Here is a 21,915-nt window from a genome sequence, read left to right on the forward strand (position 1 = left end):
AAAGGTTGAACAAGTTAGGTCTTTATTCTTTGGAGCGTAGAAGGTTGAGGGGGGACTTGATAGAGGTATTTAAAATTATGAGGGGGTAGATAGAGTTGATGTGGATAGGCTTTTTCCATTGAGAGTAGGGGAGATTCAAACAAGAGAACATGAGTTGAGAGTTAAGGGGCAAAAGTTTAGGGGTAACATGAGGGGGAACTTCTTTATTTAGAGAATGGTAGCTGTGTGGAACGAGCTTCCAGTAGAAGTGATAGGGGCAGGTTCGATTTTGTCATTAAAAAAAAATTGGATAGGTATATGGACAGGAAAGGAATGGAGGGTTATGGGCTGAGTGCAGGTAGGTGGGACTAGGTGAGAGTAAGCGTTCGGCACGGACTAGAAGGGCTGAGATGGCCTGTTTCCGTGCTGTAATTGTTATATGGTTATATGGTTATACGGTTATTTATTCACTTTTCATTAAATCTTCATTTTTTTTGGTTTAGGTTCCTTTAGTTTTAACTTTCTTCATTCCATTACTAGTTTTTCTCTTTCACCCTAATTCCTGCAGGGCACTGATTCCCTTTAACTCAATGTCAGCATTGACAAGGGCCCAGGTCTCTTCAGATCTCTACAAAGGAACCATGAGAGAAAAGAGATACAAATGTCAGCAGAGCGGACATTTCCTGACTTCTGCAGGGCCAAATTGAAAGCATTCATTCTGGAGACTGCTTCTGCAAGATGATTGATAAAGAAGAGGCCAGACTGAGGGTTCACTAAGGTAGCTCTGTCATTGATGGGTAGAATGCACCTAGCTGGTGGTCAGAAGGAGTTTGAGGCTTCTTGACAATAGGGAGGTGTAAGGAAGCAAAATAATCGGGGATAAAGCTTTAATGTTTATGCATGTTGTGGGATAAGAGCTGTGGTGGATGCTGGTGGGGTGGGCTTGTGGAATATGGAGCTAATGGAAGTTGCCAAAGGTTAAGATGGTGGTAGCAGCTGGGAGCAGTGTGGTTGGTATAGTGTGGGAGCAATTGCAGGGTCCTCTCTTTCCCTCTGCCATCAGGTCACTGGCTCACTGGAGCAATGATGCGTCTGTCTGACTGGCTTGTTTTGTGTGCATCTGCTTCAATCTCTCCACCAGTGCAAATGCAATTGTTTCTCGTTTCATCCTCAAGATAGTTTAATGTTATTTCCAGTATACCAGTGTAAGGGAAATTGAAATATTGTTACTCTGAATCTGATGCAAAAAAATCACAGTAAGATAAAGAACACAATAATTAAAAACAATAAAAAAATGAATAAGATAGCTTATATACATAGATTGTATGTACATAACGTGACACTAGGTACAGAAGTGTCTGTACAAAGGTGACTAAAGACTAAACTGTGATAAAGTGTGTAAATAAATTGGAGGGAATTAAACCTGAAGGCTACATTTATTTGTGTTACATGAATCCACATTAATCCAAGGTTTCTTATGAATGTTGTTTTTAAAAGGTCAGACTGACTGTTCATGTTTTCGAGCTAATTTGTTTTAGTTTGTGAAGGCGATATTCCTCTGTTTGTATTCATTGATAAATAAATCTATCAATTAATATTGGGAGCATGAGAAAAATGCAGGACAGGACTGGACAGGACTATGTCATAATGGTACCTTTATAATGAAGCAGGCCTGTCATTTCAAAGACATGGCCACTGCTCGACCAATTTCATTATGAAGATGAGTACAGCAATGGATTAGTGTGAAACACATTTGTTCTTGAGCCAAAAGGTCATGCATACAAACATGAATTGGGAGCTGGGGTAGATCAGAGCTGATCTATACTTCTGTCTCTCCATGGTAAACTTTCACCCGCTTCCTTATCAAACATCCATCTAACTCTGCCTTGAAGTATTCAAAGATGTTATTTCCGCCACCCTCTGAGGAAAAAGAGTCCCTAAGAGTCATGACAATTTCCGGGGGGGGGGGGGGGGGTGTCATCTTGTCTCTGCCTCAAACAAGTGGTCCCTTGTAATTAAGCATTGGCCGCTTGTTTAAGGTTCTCTCAAAAGATGAAACATTTGTCAAGACTTTTAGGATCTTATATATATGCCAATCAAGTCACCTGCCTTACTTCAGAACTCCAGTTGATATATTCCAGCCTATCCAAACCTCATAGTACATCTTGTACAGTCAAGTCCATTATACCTCTGAAATGATTTAATATCCTCCTTTATATAAGGAGAACAAACATTCATATTCCAGGCATGGCCTCAGTAATGGCCCAACTAAAGCATACTTCTCTATTTTTGACCTCCCAAAGTTCAACATCTCACACTTGTCTGAGTCAAACTCTAACTGCCAATTCTCTGAACATACCTTTAACTGATATATAATCTGCTCAATTATTGATAACATTGTCCACATCTCCACCAACCTTTGTTACATTGGCACCCTTACCAATTTACCCATCTATGTTTTCATCAAAGTTGTTTGTATCTATCACAAACAACAGAGGTCCTAGGACTGATTCCTGTAGATCACATCTGATCATAGACTTCCAGACAGAATAACACCCACCACTTCCTGCTGTCTTCTATGTGCAAGCCAATTCTGAACTCAAGCTACTAATTCACCATGGATCTCATGCATATTAACATTTGGGGTCAGCTTATAACATTTGGTGTCAGCTTATCATAAGGGACCTTCTCAAGTGCTTTACTGAAGTCCTACTATTTCTTATTACGAATAGTGGTGGATAATTGAACAATGACTGGGAGGAGAAGGCAACCAGAACTTTTTGAGCAGGATACCAGGATAGTTGATAAAGGAAATGAAGTGGACATTGTCTGTGTGGAATTTAGCAAGGCCTTTGAAAAAGGCCAGCATGAAGAGGTTGGTCCAGGAGGTTCAGTAGCTTGGCACTCAGGATTAAGTCACAAATAGGATTCAACATTGACTCAGCAGGAGAAACCAGAGTGGTAGTAGATCTTTGCCTCTCTGACTAGAGGCCTGTGATTAGTGGTATGCTGCAGGGATCAGTGCTATGTCCAGTGTTGTTTGTCATCTATATTAATGAACTGGATGAAATGTGATGGCGATAAACTGCAGATTTGCAGATGACACCAAGATTGGAGGTGTAGTGGACAGTGAGGAAGACTATCAAAGCCTGCAGTGGGATTTGGACCAACTGGGAAAATGTGCTGAAAAATGGCACATGAGGCATATGAGGTGTTGCACTGTGAGAGAGCAAACCAGGGTAGGACATAAGCAGTCAACTGCAGGGCACTGAGGAGTGCGGAAGAACAAAGGGGCTCTGGGAATACAGATCCATAATTCCTTGTAAATGGCATCACGGGTAGATAGGGTCACGAATAGAGTTTTTGTCACATTAGCCTTCATAAAACAGAGTACTGAGTACAGGACCTGGGATGTTACGCTCAAGTTGTATATGACATTGGTGAGGTCAAATATGGAGTGTTGTGTGCAGTTCTGGTCACCTACATACAGGAAAGATATAAATAAGATTGAAAGAGTACAGAGAATAATTACAAGGATGTTTCTAGGATTTGAGGACTTGAATTATAAGGAAATGTTGAATAGGTTAGGACTCTATTTCCAGGAGCATAGGAAAATGAAGGGAGATTTGATAGAGGTAAACTAAACTATGACAGGTATAGATAAGGTTAATGAAAGCAGGCTTTTTCATGTGAAGTTGAGTGAAGCTAGGACTAAAGGTCATAGGTTAAGGGTGAAATATTTAAAGGGATCCTGAAGGAGAACTTCTTCGCTCAGAGGGTGGTGTGGGTGTGGAACAAGCTCCCTGCAGGAGTGGAGGATCCAGATCCGATTGCAACAGTGAAAGGAAATTTGAAAAGTACATGGAAGGCAAGGGTATAGAGGGCTATGTTCCTGGCGCAAGTTGATGGGACTAGGCTGAATAGCAGTTTGGCACTGAACAGATGGCCAAAGGGCCTGTTTTTATGCTGTATTACTCTCTGACTCCACCGCCCACAAAATGCACTGCATTCACCTGCAAAGACTCTTCCAACAGCTCCTCCCAAATCCATGACTTTTTCCACCGAGAGGAGCATGCATACTGTCATATGGCAACGTCACCAAATGCATGTTCCTTTCCAGGTCATGTACCATCTTGCGCTGAAAGTAAATTGTTGATGTTGGGTCTAAATCCTGGAACTCCCTGTCCAACAACTTCATGGACTACCTTCACCAGAAAGACTGCAGTGGTTCAGGAAAAAATCTCAACATCACCTTCTCAAAGGGAATTAGAGATAAACAATTACTATCCTTGCCAGTGATGTCCAGATGCTTAATAATGAAACGGAGAAGTTTTGGAATACAATAGTTTTAGTGAACTGGTCAATATTTATATCTTAATAACTTGAGAAACTTAGAACCTTGTCATTTACAGCATTTATTTTTGGGAATTTGCTGTGTGTTGCATTTGCCAAAGACAAGTGTAACTACAGTTAATTTCTTATTACTTTTGTGGAATACCCTGAGGATGCGGGTCAATTATTGCACAAAGATAGTTATTGTTAATTTAGGTCCATCATGCAAATGTACTTCATCTGGGGAATCAGCCTGCACATTATTGTCCTTATACTGAAAACTTATGCTTTGGTGATGTATGAAGCTGCATCAAATAACATTTTTGCATTCTTTGTGTCTGTGTTTTCCTACTGCAGTTTGTTGTTCAATTTACTTCCTGTTCTCATCAGTTAGTAGAACATTAGCAACTAACTGTCCTTAAAGATCTGTTGGATGTAAACTGTGTTTTGCCATGACAGGTGTCAAATGAGAAATCAACCAATGGCAAACTGATAGATGTAACCCAATTTTGTGCTCAACTATTGTAGCTTAGGGACCTCTTCTCTCTCATGCTGAATCTTGTGCCTTCAGTACTGGCCTGTTAAACTCTATGGTTTCTTACCTGATCTACAGATTGGGTAGATTGACACTTCCACAGATTCCAAACTGTGGCATTTCATGGCCAAATGACTAAATGTCCAGTTACCACACAAACTTTTCTCTGGACTGTGACTCCATCTCTTTTCCTAGTGTCTGTATGAAGTGGAGTTAATTCTTGGCATGCTAATTGAAATGGATTACTGACATCTGCTATGTCAGTAACTCTGCCTATATTTGGCAATGGAACATCATCCTCAGCTTAAGTGGCTGTTGAAACCAGCACTCACCATCTTGATAATTCTGGGGTGTTTTTCTGTTTGTCTCTCACAAATTAATGAATTTAAGTTTATTCAGAACTCTGCTGCCTGTAACCAAATTCACACCAAGCCATGTCTACCCCTTGCCAGGGTTCTTTCTGACCAATGTAGATGCCCAGTTAAAGATCATCTCAATGATAAAATTCCCATTGTTGGGTTTAGATCTCTACATGGCAGTTCATCTGCAGTCTGCTCTTACATTTCTGGTCACTGGCGTACCCTTCACTTCCATTGCTCCATATTAATGGCTGTACTTTCAGCTTTTTGGCCCCAAGTTTTGGAATTTCCTCTGAACTTTTCCAGCTCTTGAAAAGCTTCTTGAAACCTCTCTCTGTGATCAGTTTTGATAATTTGTCCTGTTATCTTTTTATGCCATTTGATGTCTAGTTCTGTCAAACAAAATCCTCTGAAGAGGCTTGTGAGGTTTTACAATATTAATGGCTGTTGTAACTGCAGTTATTGAATAGCTTCTTGTTTTTTTTTAAAGTTTAAGATGGAATGCAGCCAGATTTTCCTGCAAGCATCTCCTCTAGTCTGGCTGCAGCAGGCTACAATTCTTGTGTGTCAGGGATGGGATTCAGCTTCCTGCTGGGCAAGGTTGCATTGAGTGCTTAAAATTTTTGAGAATAAGGGGAGGAAGTTACATCAGTATGCATAATGAGAGAGCCCAGGAGTGCTGGGGTTGGTTCATCAAACTCTCAGTCTTAAAAGTTTCGTCTCAGCACAGTTCAACAGCAGTCCTTGAGGATCAGTTGTTGTTTTCTTTAGTGAAGGCTGTTTATGTCCTGGTGGGTGAAAAACACTGCTTTTAAAAAAAGAGAAACTTGGAAAATGACAGGAGATTTTTACAAATGGAAATGAGAAGGATACTGCAAACGAGCATGCTGTGGATTTTATGTTGTTTGGCTTTAGGTGCTGAACCTGTTTAACATGACTCACAGATCATCAGCGTCAAAGACTAGAACTGATAGCCATTTGAGCATAAAGGTATGTGGAATAATAACATAATAAAGACAAGTGAAAGTAAATTTGGAAGTAAAACTGCATGAGTTTGCCATTATTAGCAATCTCAGATGAAAGAGATACAGTGAGATAAGTTGTTCATTTTGCCGGATATTTGTTGTTTTTTTTGACAACACACAGAATTGATATTTATAATGTTATAGCAGCCTTTAGTGGAAGAGACAAAATTAAAAATTACACACACAAAATGGGAAGAGGAGCAGGTCATGCTTTTTAAAGTATTGTTTGGTTCTCACTTGTATTATCTCACTGTATATAAACTGCACATCTATTATAGTCATGTGAGTAAAATGCTTTGTCAAATGCATCACTTGCTGATTTATTGAATGATGATGTTTATTGTTGGGAAGACTTTTTAAAAATGTGTTTTAAAGGCTGTGAAATATATTGTTTTGATGCTTTCTTTACATCAGATGAAGTGCACCAAGAGTTAAGATCAATTGTGAATTTCTGAGTAATTGGGCAGTGTTAAACGAGGAAAGGCTGTGTTTGTATTTGGCAGTGAGATGGTTTTCCCGAGTGAACTGTGATCGGAGTGTTGCACTGAAGGAATTCCCAGAGCACTCAGGACTAACTCCTACACACGAATTAACTTAAAAGTAAAACAAACTAAAGTTCACATGTCAGCCAGGGTAGCAATTAAAATCTATTTGGGCAGAAATGACCATAAGGTGGGTGTTGATTCAAAGATAAATATATACAGGCTTTCAGATTTGTCTTCTTTCCAAATATTTAATCTACACACTGCAGTCTGTGAACTTCGCAGTCACTTCTGTGCTGGCCACAATTTAGTTTTGATTGGGGGGGGGGGGTTTCCAGCATCAACTGCTGATTGTCTTGCTGCTAACGTGACAATGACTTGTAATTATTTAGTCCTTTTATTACAGTGTAATGCTCAGGTTAGAGTTCTTAAACTAATGTTGGTACTAAGCCATATAATGAGTTATAGGATTCAGTAGGCAAAAGATTATTCAGCCAAGGTTTTAAGAAATGTGTTTAAAGTGAACACGAATTTGGAAAGCTTTAGAGGGTGATTCCAGAGCTAAGGCTATTTATTGGAAGTTCAAAGCAAGGCTGCCATTGCTGGGCAAAGAAAGTCTGAATGCACAATTAGCAGAGCAAATAGAGCATTGCAAGGTGGTTGCAGGAATCCAGAGAAATTGGAAGAACAAAGCCATGGAAGGACTTGAACAGGAAAGTGAGAAATTTCAAGATTATACATTTGCTGTCTTGGGATCCTAAAGAGATAAGTAACCATATGTTTGATGAGTAAATGTGACTTTTTATGAGGCAAGAAGAAGGCAGCAGATCATTGGAAAAAAGCCCAGTTCATAGGAGGTGGTACTTCAGCCATGAGGGGTACCTTGGAACAGTCATGCATCCAGCTCATCCCTCTGGTAGATGTAGATCATCATGATTGCTCCAGGTGAACACTGAAATAGAACAGACAAAACCAGCCTTGTACATTACAGGAGGGGCCTCCTAGATAGTCCTCAGAGGAGGAGGCTGTTACATTTTAAAGAGAAGGGGCCATGACTTTAGTTACTAAGATGCCAATCCACAGTTCTATTATATGAGTGAGAGAAGAGAATATTCAGCAGCTTGAGCTTGTAATGTAGAGAAATGAGAAAGCTATTCAGTCCCATGACTAAGACAAAAGTATAGAGAGAGTTTATTTGGTTCCGCATGCTGAAGGAAATGTTGCCATACTAGTCCTATACATGGACACTACAGGAAACAATTTAGTTGCTCAATCTTGATACATATGAAGAGAAATGAGGCATTATATAGGGGTACAAAAATGATGATTGACTCCTTTAAAACTCTTACAGTCAACGATGGATAGAAAATAAATGAATTGCGCTGTTGAAAATTTAAATGCAGGTACATACTCCTACAGAAAATCCACTTACCCCTTTCAGCACAGACATAGTGTTGCATTGTCATTATATAGGAATGAGGGGAGTCATTTTGTCCTCCAGGGAAAAGAGACTTTATCAAGTTTAATACAACATAAAGTAGAAATGATTCAGCCCTTTAATCCAGAGCACTGTTTTGTAGTTTTATTTAGGGGTTTCATTTTTGAACCCAGCTAATTCTGCTACCAATGCCTGCCAATTCATTTCACACCTTTTGTCAATGATAACTGAAATCTGATGTGTGCGAATTTATTCATTTTTGGTTGCTGTTAAATGTCTGCTTCTGGCTATTGGAAACTGCGAGGCTGGAATCATCACCAGACTACTGTGCAATCAGGGGGTGTAAAATGTTGTATGTTACTTGGGTGTCATTTCGCTCAGTTTAGGTTGTTGCCAGGTGTGGCTGAATGATAAACACAGGACAAAATACTAACTTTTCCCAGGCAAGAATGATCTCTTTTCACAGATACCGTGGCCTTTATTGATTGACAAAGAGTTTGTAATCAAGGTTGAATATCTGTAGATTGTGAACTGATTTTGATGCCCTTATTCTCAGTTCTTTGTTCTGTTAATTATTTACTCTGTTCGTATGTATATATTTATTTAAGTTTGATTATTGACGTTAATGCACATGCTCATTGTGCTACCTGTTGATTGCTCGTGTTGGTTAACACTATTGCCTTGTAAATTGTTGGTTGCTGTTGTGTTGTCTTGTGTGTTATGCTTGGCACTGAACCACAATTAATTCTGGTATGTTTCATAGACTGGCAATAAAGTGATTTTTAGATGTGTTTTACACAGTGTTTACTGTGCAGAATCCAGTATGTTTGGATAAGGTTCAATTGATGCCACAAGTTGTAGCAGACTTGATTTGATGGAAGTGATCTCTTTGAAGCCTATCTTCCCTCCTGACCAGATTTTCAACACAGGAATGCCGCAGCATTGTTCCACATTCCTCAGCTCCACAGATTGGTTTACTTTCAAAACTGCTGTTTGGTAAGGTGTTTTAAATTTGACACTTGTTTTAATTTATATTAAAGTCAGTGGAGTTTGTGAGTTCCTTGATCTTGCTGCTCACATAAACAAATAGACAAAAGCAAATCTGAAAATCTAATGTCTGAGCACAACAATGCGTTAGTCATACCATGAGATACAGATTAAGTTCTTAAAGGTACCTTACACATAGAAACAACAGCTTCTATTCAAAAGCTTTCTACTTCCAATTCCAATAGGATCTGTGAGCTGAAAAGAACAGCAGGTATGTGGAAAGCAGCCCCTTGAGGCAATTTAAAATACCTCATAAAAAATAAACGTAATCTGGGAGAGTATGTCCTGCTGAAGGACTCGGCCCGAAACGTCAGCTGTACTCTTTTCCATAGATGTTGCCTGGCCTGCTGAGTTCCTTCAGCATTTTGTGTGTGTGAATTGTATTCTGGGAATGGTTAAACATCTAGATTATGAGAGAGAATTTAACCAGGGAGTTATCTGCCATGTGTTGTGCTTCAAAGTTCAAAGTAAATTTATACTAGATTTATTATCAAAGTACCTATGTCACCTGAGATTTATTTTCTTATGGGCATGCACAGTAAATACAAAGAAACAAAAAAAAGCAAGTGTGTAATAAATATAGAGAACATGAGATGAAGAATCCTTGAAAGTGGGTCCATGGGTTGTGGGAACAGATAAGTGTTGAGCTGAGTGAAGTTATCTCTTCTGTTCAAGATCCTGATGGTTGAGGGGCAATAACTGTTTCTGGACCTGGTGGTGTGGATCCTAGGGCTCCTGTGCCTCTTTCCTGATGACAGCAGCAAAAAGAGAGCATAGCATGGATGGTGGGGGTCCTTGATGATGGATGTTGCTTCCCTGTGACAAAGTGCTCGATAGTGGGGAGGGTTTTAATCGTGAAGGATTCGGCTTTTCTGTCCAACAGTCATAATGCTGCTTCTGTAACAGGCTGTGATGCAACCAGTCAATATGCTCTCTAACACGCGTCTATAAAAGTTTGTCAAAAGTTTAGCTGACATACAGAATCTTTGCACAATTCTAAGAAAGTAGAGGCACTGTGGTGTTTTTCTTTGTAATGGCACTTGCGAGCTAGACCCAGGAGAGGCCCTCTGAAATGATAACACCAAGGAATTTAAAGTTGTTGGCCTTCTCCACCCCGGGCTGCCATTGAGGACTGGCTCATGGACCTCTGGTTTCCTCCTCCTGGGGTCAATAATCATCTCCTTGGTCTTGATGACATTGAGAAAGAAGTTGTTGCTGTGGCACCACTCAACCAGATTTTCAGTCTCCCTCCTACATGCTGATTCATCACCATCTTTGATTCGGCCACAACAGAGGTATTGTCAACAAACTTAAATATGGTGTTGGAGCTGTGCTTACCTTCACAGCCATAAGTGTAGTGCAGGGGCCTAGTACAAAGTTTTGTTCTACATCTGGACTGACGGAGATTAAATAGGAGATGTTGTCAATATGAACTGACTAAGGGGAGGAAATTGAGCATCCAGTTGCACAAGAAGGTATTGAGGCCTAGTTCTTAAAGCTTATTGATTAGTTTTGAGGGGAAGATAGTATTGAATGCTGAGCTGTAGTCAAGGAAGAACATCCTGATGTATACACCTTCACTGTCCAGATATTCCAGGGTAGAATGAAGAGCCAATGAAATGGCACATGCTGTTAACCTGTTATGATGGTAGGTAAACTGGAGTGGACCCAAGTCACTCCTCAGGCAGGAGCTGATATGTTTCCTCACCAACCTCCCAAAGCACTTCTTCACAGTGGATGTCAGTGCTATGGGATGATAGTCATTGAGGAAGGTGACCATGTTCTTCTTAGGCCCAGGTATGATTGAAGGGTGCTGGAAGAAGGTGTGCATCTCAGTCTGCCAAAGTGAGCGGTTAAAGTTATCAGTGAACACTCCAGAACGTTGATCAGAATAAATCTTTAGTACTCAGCCTAGGCCAGATGATTTCAGTGGGTTAACCCTCCTGAAAGACGCTCTCACATCAGCCTCAGAAACTGAAATCACAGGGTTGCTGGGGGCTGCCGAGGTTTGTGAAGGTGTCTCCATGTTTTGAAGGTGAGACAAGCATAAAAGGTATTGAACTCTCTGGGAGCAAAACCTCGTTGTCACCTGTGTTGCTTGGTTTAACTTTGTTAGGGGTGATAGCATGCAAGCCCTGTGACAGCTGCCGAGCATCCAGAGCTGCCACTTCGCATGTGAGGTGGCTTTCCAAAGGCCATAAGGCCAATGGCAACTGTGGCGTATTCTTCAGATCCTCTTGAGTCCTTGAACATGGCCCAGTCCCATAGCTACTCCTATGCATCACCTGTCTACCTCGTCACTGTCCTTATCTCTGGAGTCTTGTTCTTTACTGACTTCCTGAATGCAGGCAGGAGGACAGCCAGCTACATAAGCAGCAAGGAGAAGGCTAATAAGTAATCGAGTCAATTTGTCTGTGTGTGAGGCTAAAAGGAATTTTTAAATTAAATTTAAAAAAAAAGTTCTCTTAAGGTTGCTAAATCAGGAGAATGACAGTCCACTTCCTGCAACTATGGGAACGGCAAAATGGAGGGCTTAGTGAGCATGTGAGCGTGGCCTAATTGCCTCTATTTAAGGCAAAGGAAGAAAGAAAAATCATTACTTTCAGAGGATGTGTGAAGGGCCACACACAGAAGGCACGGTGGCATAATTGCTTGACACCCCATGGAGGTGAATTTGTTCGTACCGTCTGCTGTCTCACATTTAGAAAGCTTGAATAATCTTTCCTGCAATTACTTCTCTCAATATGTTAAAGCAGCTGTACAATGTGACAAACAGTGCCTCAGCCACTGAGAGGAATGCTTGGCTTCAAATCTTCCCTTTATTGCCCGATAAACAACACCAGAGATATTGGAACGTTTGATGAGTTCTTGTTATTGATATTTGTCTGGCTGAATAGATGGCTTCTCCTTGACCACCTGGAAGTTCAACCTCAAAATCGATTCAAGATTTAAGGACGTTTATTATCAAAGAATATATAAATCATACAACCTTGAGATTTGCTTGCACACAGGTGGCCACAAAGTAAGAAACCCAAAAGAACCCATTAAAAAAAAGAATAAAAATGAAAATAAAAGATCAACACTTGATACGCAAGAGAAAGAAAAAAAACAAATCATGCAAACAATTGAAGTGTACAACAGTATTCCAAACCAAAACTGAGTCCTCAAATCTGAGCCCCGGAGCAGTCCGGAGTAGGCCCAAAGCCCCGCTTTATCTTATTCATGGGCACAGAGCGCAGCAGCTAGGGCAGTCTTCATAGCCTCAATGCCATGGAGAGAGGAGTGATCGTCATGGAGAATGAACAAGATTGTCCCTTGCCTCAGGTCTCAATACCCTGTCTCTTCAGATGATCTGTGCTGCCGTTTAAAATGAACAAATAGCAGAACAGCGAAAGGCTCCAGCACCTTGGAGAGAGGAGTGAGGATTGTGGAGAGTGAGTGGAATCATCTCTCTTCCCCAACCTGGGCTGGTTTTTTAAATTGTCTAAACAGTGAATCATAACTTGCACTAGGACACGGCTGAAGTAGAAAGGTCCGGGTCAGGAACACGCCACCCAGGGACTTGATTGGAGTCCAGATTTTGTTGCCCAGCCCAAAGCCACTCTCAAGCTCTTAAAGTGAGCTTGGCGCCCGGAGCAACCCAACCTTGCTCACGAGCCGGTTGTACAGGCATTGGAGCTTCCACCTGCAACGATTCTGCAACACACCATTTCCACTCAGCCTATGAACTCGTCTTGGCATTGCTCGCCCCTTCACTGTTTTTGGCAATAATTTACCACAAGTGACCTTTGTGATGTTTTAGTTGTATTTCTTAGCTTTTTGACTACCAGAAAGCTGCTGTGCATGTTTGGTAGCGCCATCTTAACCAGAAGGGCTCTAACTGATGGGATTCTATTTAGGAAAGGCTGTAAAGGCCCGGGACCTGTTGAAGGAAATTAATATCAGCAGATAAAGAAGAACACATTCAAAGTAAATTTACTATCAATGTTGCCATATATTACCCTGAGATTAATTTTCTTGTGGGTATTCACAGAGCAAAGAAATACAACAGAATTAATAAAAAACACACATATCAAAATAGTGACGAACAATCACTGTGCAAATAAAAAACAGGGAAAATAAAGAAATAAAGCTGAGAACATAAGTTGTAGAGTCCTTGAAAGTGAGCCCATAGGCTGTAGAACCAGCACAGTGTTGAGGTGATTGAAGTTATTAACACTGCTTTAGGAGACTGATGGTTGGAGGGTAATAAATGTACCCTTCAATATGCTTGTGAAATGCACACAACGTGAGCTAGTTACATTTCTCTGAAAGGTGAAGAGCGTCAATCCTTCCCTGAAAGTTTTGACCGGGCTGTGGGTTACTTCAAAGTGAAAACAAAATTCCACCATCACAGTTGTGATTGCGCAGTGCAGAAGGCCTTTACTTCATTATCGTTCACGCTGAGACCTAATGGAATAAGTTTATGATTAAAATCTGAACTGATGCAGAACAAGGTGGAGAAGCACAGCTAGTAAAAATATGGAACCATTGTATCCAACAGCTGTTCAGGTTGGGGATCAATTGAAATCCCAAATGAATGGATCTTTGTTGGCCAAGGTTATTTGTAATTGCAACTAAAATGAGAAGTAATAGTTGAAAAGCAGACTGGCTACAGTTCTCAATGGCTGACAAGCATTTTCCATTCTCGTATTGATATTATGGTGATTGTGACGTTCTTACAGCTTGGAGCGTAGGAGTTCAGCGCTCAGTTCTGACGTCATCTGTAATGGGTCTATACACTCTCCCCATGGAATGTGTGGGTTTTCTCCTGGTTCTCTGGTTTCGCCACAGTCCAAAGATGTGCCAGTTAGTAGATTAATTGGTCATTGTAAATTGCCCATGATTAGGCTAGGGTGAAATCAAAAATATTTGTTTTTGGAAGTATTGGTTAATTTTCATAGACTGTTCTATTTCTATATGTAGCAATCTATACACTGCAATGGGGGTGTTTTCCACAAATAAGGAAAATATATGTATTTAAATAGTATCTGGTTGACAGGGGAACATCATTCTTCATAGATACCTTGGGGCTGTAGCTGTCAAATAGCAAATTTGCATGCAGCAAAATCCCTCAAATATAGTGATAGGACAAAATGAGCCAGTTTAATGATGGCTAATAACTTAGACCCTTTGAGAATTTCACATTATACCAGGTTATGCTGTAGGGTCAGAAGATCGGGTCCTTGGAAATGAGTGGAGCCACATCCAGTATTCAGAGCCTGAGAGTTGGAGGGAATCAACGTCTGGGAGGTGGGTTGGCCGAGGATCTTGAGCTTGGGGAAAACTGCGTCCAGTGAGGAGGTGGGAGTTGAGGATTGTTTCCCTACAACTTGCTCAGGGAGGCTGTCATTAAATCATACAGATGCATGAGGAGCGATACTGTAGAGATTCGGCACACTTGGAGCACCAGGCACACCTCAGAACGACGTGACTTAGTTCTCCCCAACACTGAGCACTGTGTGTGAAACAGCTTCATCAGGTGCTCATCTAATGTAGAAACTGTGCCTTCAGCACAGGAATGATGTACAACCAAAATAAACTAGTATTTCCAAATTAGGGTGATTTGACGGGGAAATATCTATGGTCACATCCTATCAAAATAATAAAAACTGCAGATGCTGGAAATGTGAAGGAGAAACATAAAAAGCTAGCAAATACTCGGTAGGTCAGGCAGCACCAATAGAAAAAGAAAGTGGATGTTATAACTAAGTTCCCAAACTATGAAATACCAATTTATCAGCAAACAGAAAAAGGTGCAGCAAATTTCTGAAAACTGCTGTATCATGCCTATATCCCTGAGGGTGTGAATGCCATCTTTGAAGAAAGGAGAAAAATAATATTTTTGTCATTTACTTATCTATTTTCAGACAAGGGTGGAAGCCTATGCTGTTTGGAGAGCATCAAATGTTTACACATGCAAAGGTGTGCATGTTTACACTGACCATTAGCGTGGGTTGTTAAAAATATCTGCAAATCGCCTGTCACTATATCCTGACAAGTTTAATCTTACAAAGTATTAAGACGAGTATAAACAATAAAACATGACCCTGTTGGTCAGAAGTTATTGTGTTTAAGGAGGGCCTTAACAATTCAGTGCTCGGTTCTAGAGTGAGCACTCTGAAAGCAGCTAATCATTACCTGTCAGAAACCAAGCTGGCAACAAATTATTGCCTTTAGGATATTTGGGTTGCCATGCCCAAGATAAGAAATAGAAATGCCTAGTAGATTTTGCATTACCTGAGGGTGTTAATAGATTGACTTTTCTGCTGAATGAGAAGATCATAAAACTGGTTGCAGTGAAGGCTAATCATGTGTAATGAGAAGCAGATTACTTGACCTTAATCACCACATCAGGAACTTGTCTTTATACAGGAATATCCTTGTCACAAAGCATTGAGGGCCCCTTACGAGAGTGGTACAATTTAAACAAAACTATGGGAAGAACCTAAGATCGGGATTAGAGAACACCAACAATTCTGAGGTATAATTTTCAATCACAATACCATGATCAGGTAGCTATTACTTTTTACACGGTCTCCTGATAGTGACTCTTTTGTCTCACATTTGAGAAACCCACACTGCATTCCTGAAAAACAGCCCTCTGTGCTCCTGTTGTTCAGCAAGCCTCTTTCAGCTGTTCTTTTCTGCAGTGACTGGAGAAGGCCAGCTGTTGGAAAAACAGCTGTGGTACAGTGGCCTGCACAGGCAGACTGACAGGGCTGACAAATTGTGGTGCCTTCCAAGTCACCTCTGGGGTTGGATCATAGATTTTCCCAGGAGAGGGTGGAAATCATATGACCTACCAAGGTATGGAAGATGGGATAAAAGCAGAAATTGCTGGAGGTACTCAGAAGGTGAGATAACATCTGTGGAGAGAGAAACATATTGTTTGAGACCATTGAGCCTTTCTTCAGATCAAAGGTTATCAATCTAAAATGTTAAAATGCAAACTGAGTTTTTCTCTCCACAGACGCTGCCTGTCATGCTAAGTTTCTGCAGATGTTTCAGTTTCAGATTTCCAACTTTACAGAGTTTTTCCCTCATTTTTTTGGGAAAAGTTTCCGGAAACCTTTCAAAATAGTTGGAACTTTACCAAATTATAATTTAATTGACAGCCATCAATTCCTGTAAGTTTCACGTTATTCCTGTTAAAATAAAATTAGTGAAAAACAGGCAAAGGTCCTTCTATTATATCAGATCTGGTATGTTCTTCTATAACATAGTTACAAAAGCAACATCAGATTTATAATCACTGGCATGTGACATGAAATTTGTTAACTTAGCAGCAGCAGTTCAATGCAATACATAATCTACCACAGAGAAAAAACAAAAATAAAATAATAATAATAATAAAAAATAAAATCAACATTTATCTATCCTGAGCTATGCCATGTGGCAAGTGAAGAAAAAGAACTTGTATTTTGTAGTATCTCTTATGACCACAGAATGCCTCAATGTTCTACAGCCAAATAAATAGTCATTGGTGTAATGCAGAGAATATGACAGCCAAATTACGTACAGCAAAGCTATCAGAATTTTAAAATGGCAATAACTAGATAAGCTGTCCTGGTGGTGTTGATTGAGGAATAAATATTTCCGAAGCACTTTCATGTTATAATTTCAATAGTATCGGAGAATTGTTATGTAATTTGATAGTGAAGCAGGGAACTGGGAATTTCTCATCTAAAATGTGGGTTCATGATCTGTGCGCTTGGTAACAATAGAGACTTCACTCGTAATGTTTGTGTGTGTATGTGTGCAATACTTTTAACTGTGGACAGAGCTGTTGGAAAATGTTGTTGATTCATCTTTCAGTGTATAGTATACATATGTATGGTGCATGAAAGATGTGTACTTGCATACACTATGTCACACAGGAACGAGCTTCCAATGATGTTGATACAGGCTTCCTCCCTTCAAATGAACTGACCTGCAAAATGTGTTCTGATGAAGGCTCTCGGTCTGAAGTGTCGACTGTTCACTCTTTTCTACAGAAGCTGCCTGGCCTGCTGAGTTCCTTCAGCATTTTGTGTGCATTAGCTGCAAAATGAAATTGTTTTCTTCTCCCTTTTTCCTGGTTACTATTAGCTCACAAAATTCTTATTTAAACCTGTTCTTGCAAAATAATTACAGTACTGCAGACTAATCTTTTATTCACATTCTCTTTCTATACCTGTAGCCATCTATGGCAAAACAAAAGAACAATAAACCATGTGTTTTGTAGGTAGAATTAATAGACTACAAAGTCAATTAAATGACCAGGTAGGAGAACAGCTATTAAGTTTTATTGTCATTGCAGAAATAAAGACTTAAAATGATTCCAAATGCTGTATTAAATGAACAGCAATCTGAGATGAATTAGTTTGTGTTGTCATGCAGTCTCAGTTACCTTGCAAATACATTCTATAGGTTAGCGTGTAAGCATCAAGACTTGTATTTGTTATTGCTTCTGCACAAAAGACCAAATTTCACATGAATAGCCGATGGAAGTTTGAGATAATAACAGGGGTTATCACAAAACCCTACAGCCCACAATGACCCTGTGATTTCAGACTCCAAGGCCTACACGAGAGCATCTTTCAGAACACATCCAGCCCAGATGGGTTACCTGGCCAAGTACTAAAGACCTGTGGAGATCAACTGGCTGGAGTCTTCACTGAGATCTTTAACCTCTTGCTTCTGCAGTCTGAGGTACCAACCTGCATCAAGTAAGCTTCAATTGTACCGGTGCCAAGGAAGAACCTGGTAACTTGCCTCAATGACGGTTGTCCAGCCATACTTACGTCCACAGCGATGAAGTGTTTTGAGAAATTGGTGATAAAACGTGTAAACACCTGCCTGACAGGAGACTTGGATCTGCTCTAACTTGCCTATCGGCACAACAGGTCCATGGCGGATGGCTCTTCATTAAACCCTTGAACATTTGGACAGCAAGATGCATATATCAGGATACTCTTCATCGACTGCAGTTCGACGTTCAATACTTTCATCCCCTCAAAACTGATCAATAAGTTTCAAGATCTTGGCCTCAATGCATCCTTGTGCATTTGAATCCTCAATTTCCTCACTTGCAGACCCCAGTCATTTTGGATTGGCAGCAACATCTCTTCCACGATCTACATCAGCACAGGTGCACCACGAGACAGTTTGCTATGCCCCTGCTCTACTCACTTTCCACTTATGACTGCGTGGCTAAGCACAGCTCCAATTCCATATATGAACTTACTGATGACACCACTGTCATTGGTGGTGACGAATCAACATATGGGAGAGAGGGACTGAGAATGTGGCTGAGTGGTGCCACAACAGCAACCTCTAACACAATGTTAGCAAGACCAAAGTGCTGATTATTGACTTCAGGAAGAGGAAACCGGAGGTCCAGGAGACTGTCCTCATTGGGGGAGGGTGAATCAGAGGTGGAGAGGGTCAGCAGCCCTAACTTCCTTGGTGTTACTTTTTTCAGAGGATATGTCCTGGGCCCAGCACTTAAGTGCAATTATGAAGAAAGCATGGCAGTGGCTCTACATCCTTAGAAGTTTGCAAGGATTCGGCATGACATCTAAAACTTTGACAAACCTCTATAGATGTGTTGTGGAGAGTATATTGACTGGCTGCATCACAGCCTGGTGTGGGAACACCAATGCCATTGAACAGAAAATCCTACAAAAGTAGTAGATATGGCCCAGTCAATCATGGGTAAAACCTCCCCACCATTGAGCACATCTGTATGGAGTGTTGTCACAGGAAAGCAGCATCCATCATCAGGGACCCCCACCATCCAGGCTATACTCCCTTTTCACTGCTGCCATCAGGAAGGAGATACAGGAGCCTCAGGTCTCACACCACCAGGTCCAGGGACAGTTATTACCGTCAGGCTCTTGCATTAGAGGCGATAACTTCACTCACTGCAGCACAATTCCCACAATCTGTGCACTCACTTTCAAGGTCTCTTCATCTCATATTCTCAATTTTATTGTTTATTTTTCTTTCTTTTCTTTTTTTTTGGTGTTTGCACAGTTTGTTATCTTTTGCACACTGGTTGTCCGCCCTGTTGCTGCTGTCTTTCATTTATTCTATTATGGTTATTGGATTAATTGAGCATGTCCACTAGAAAATGAATCACCAGGTTGCATATGGTGACAATTGATAATGAATTGATTTTGAACTTTGGACTTTGTACTGTGTGTAATTACCATGGGACTCAGGTAGCGCTTGTGGAGGGAGAAACCAAGTTAACATCTCAGGTCAGCGATCTGCAGATAGAGTGTGAGCTGCTGCATATCCCGGGCATGGTATTTTTATATCACACCATAGGATCTTCAGAAATTGTGAGATATTTGATACCAAGAAAGTATTGTTCAACAGTTCCTTTGTCTCATAGAATCCTGTAAAGCTTTCGCAATAACGCAATATCTTTAAGCATTTTATAACTTGCAAAAGCCTCCTGTAAAGATTACAAATGAACTACAGACATTAGTTGCATTGTGAATAATTCACTGTTCTTTCATCACTTGGCTCCAGTTCAAAATCAGCCCAGGAGTAGATACCCTTTTCTTAGCAAGCTGTATGTTCCTTAAATGAGGCATGCTACCTTTTCAGTGTAAAATCAGAAAAGGGTTTGGTGCACTTGACTCCAATTGCTATTGATTTCAGGTTACAAGTTTGACTGGTGTAGGAAATGGAAATGCCATGCTGACCGGGTAACTGTAGGCCTGGCGTTAAATCTTACAATGACGAAAGCAAACAGTATTACCTATGACTGACCAACTCCAGCTGCTAATAAGAACAGGATCCAAGTGTCCCTTAGTGATAGAAGTGAGGAAGTGGCAATCCTTAAATTAGGGGAGGTATCCATAGCCACCAAGCCTCGGCACAGCCATAGTGCAGAACCACTCAGTGAAAAGCAAGACAATTGATGGTCTGAGACCCATCAATGGCATTGGTAGGAGCCTTGACAATTATCACCTGATGAGGATACTGAGGGGCTGATCTCCTTAGGTTAGAGTTTGAAACACACCATTGGTTACCAAGGAAGTTTTTGGCTCCATTCGGATAATGACCGATGATCCAATCAGTTTAGGGAGTATTTGAAGACTGAGATAGGGTTTGGGCATCCCAAATGTGAAAATGCTGCAGTCCCTGAACTGCATCTGTTATCTTGAAATACCAAAGAGCGTGCTAGTAAATAAGATGTGTCGTAAAGGGATAATTAATTCCCATAGCAAATAGTATCCTAGCAATCTTAGAGCACATTTGCTGCATTTTTGTTTATAGAGCAGAAATCATTTCCTTCCACAGAAAATTCCTTCAGGGGCAGTAACCTGGGATGGCTGTTAATTGTACATGGGCTGCTAGCTAAGGTACATAGTTCATTAACAGAAGAATGATGATTTAGAAATCTCTGGCAGAAAAAGCATTTGATCTAGTTCATGGACTATATTACACATCCACATGGAACTTTGCAAAGCAAGGTTTTAAACAGGCTAGTATGAGGGAAAAATAGAAATAAGTCAAGGCGCAGAAGTGGGTATATGTTGTACTTGGTTTTCCTAGCATGAAACTAGCTTGTAATGAAGGATAATCTGCTAATAATTTAGGCTTGTACAGCAAATTCAAAGTTTTCTGAGACAAAGTGACTCAAGTCATTATCCAAAATAGCGAGTGAACAAAATGCCACCATCTGCATCATCAGATGTCGCAATTACGGGTTTATCAAGTGAAGCTTCGAAACTGACACAAGTGGAACATCTAAATCCGATACTTTGCTGTTCAATGTGCACGTGCGTGGTCCTCTTTCTACTTAGACTGATGCTCACACTTTGCAGAATAGCTAAATGATTACAAATCTCATCAGTACACCCAAAGATCATTAAGGAAACCTTGTATAGGTCAGTATTTTCTTCTCATTTATCCTGATTTGTGCTTCAACTTGTATAAATTAGATGTAGTTTGGAGAAGCAGTAGCTATAATGTGTATTGCTTAAACCTGGGCTCTACCCCCTCCACAGTTATACGCACATATGTGTATAGAGTGCTGGTAGTGCTACAAATGCATTGCTTCTTCTGACTGCTGGCAGTTTCATCAATTTACCATGTGAAAATATCACATTGATAAGAAATGATTGTCTTGGCAAGCAGTTTTCATTCTGCTGGAGGTTTTGTTAAAGTTTCACATGGTTATGGTTCTGCTAACACAAATGGGTGTCCTGGAAGAGGTACGCTGTCAAGCAGTGGGTAAGTGCTTCCAATTTATATTCTCTGGCAGTATTTCCTAGTGCCATGCATATATGAAATGATTTGATTTAATTATAAAGAGCTATGGTGAAATCACACTTACAATATTCACAAATCTGGTGTCGATACCTAAAAAACAATACGCATGTGATAGAGAGAAGGCAGTGGAGATTAACTGGCTGGATTCCCAGAATGGGACTTGGAATGTAGCAACATAGTAGCCAGTCACTTTACCATGCGAGCGATCAAGCCACACTGGAGTTCAAATCCCAGAACTGTCTGTAAGGAGCGCGTACTTCTCCCCCGTGACCTCGTATCCTCCCATCTTCCAAACATTAGTAAGTTGTCCCACACTTCAAAGGTTAGTAAGTTGTGGACATGCTATATTGGTTCTAGAAGTGTGTGACACATCCCAGCTGCCTCCAGCACAATCCTCACTGGT

At 40.6% G+C, this 21,915-nt stretch overlaps 1 protein-coding gene across 5 annotated transcripts in view; it reads left to right on the top strand.

The window, feature by feature from the left end:
* The window catches only part of plekhg4b (pleckstrin homology domain containing, family G (with RhoGef domain) member 4B), a 300,679-nt gene that overhangs the window by 126,727 nt on the left and 152,037 nt on the right, over positions 1–21,915 (top strand). For 3 of the 5 annotated variants that reach the window (XM_073024170.1, XM_073024172.1, XM_073024171.1), the window contains exon 1: positions 5,913–6,195. The exons of the other annotated variants lie outside the window; for them this stretch is intronic. In XM_073024170.1, coding sequence (XP_072880271.1) covers positions 6,139–6,195 — 57 coding nt within the window. In that variant the 5' untranslated portion in view covers positions 5,913–6,138. Of the gene's footprint in view, positions 1–5,912; positions 6,196–21,915 lie in introns of those variants that run through there. 5 annotated transcript variants of the gene reach the window in all.

The sequence above is a fragment of the Hemitrygon akajei genome, chromosome 20 (genome assembly GCF_048418815.1).
Source record: "Hemitrygon akajei chromosome 20, sHemAka1.3, whole genome shotgun sequence".
NCBI lineage: Eukaryota > Metazoa > Chordata > Chondrichthyes > Myliobatiformes > Dasyatidae > Hemitrygon > Hemitrygon akajei.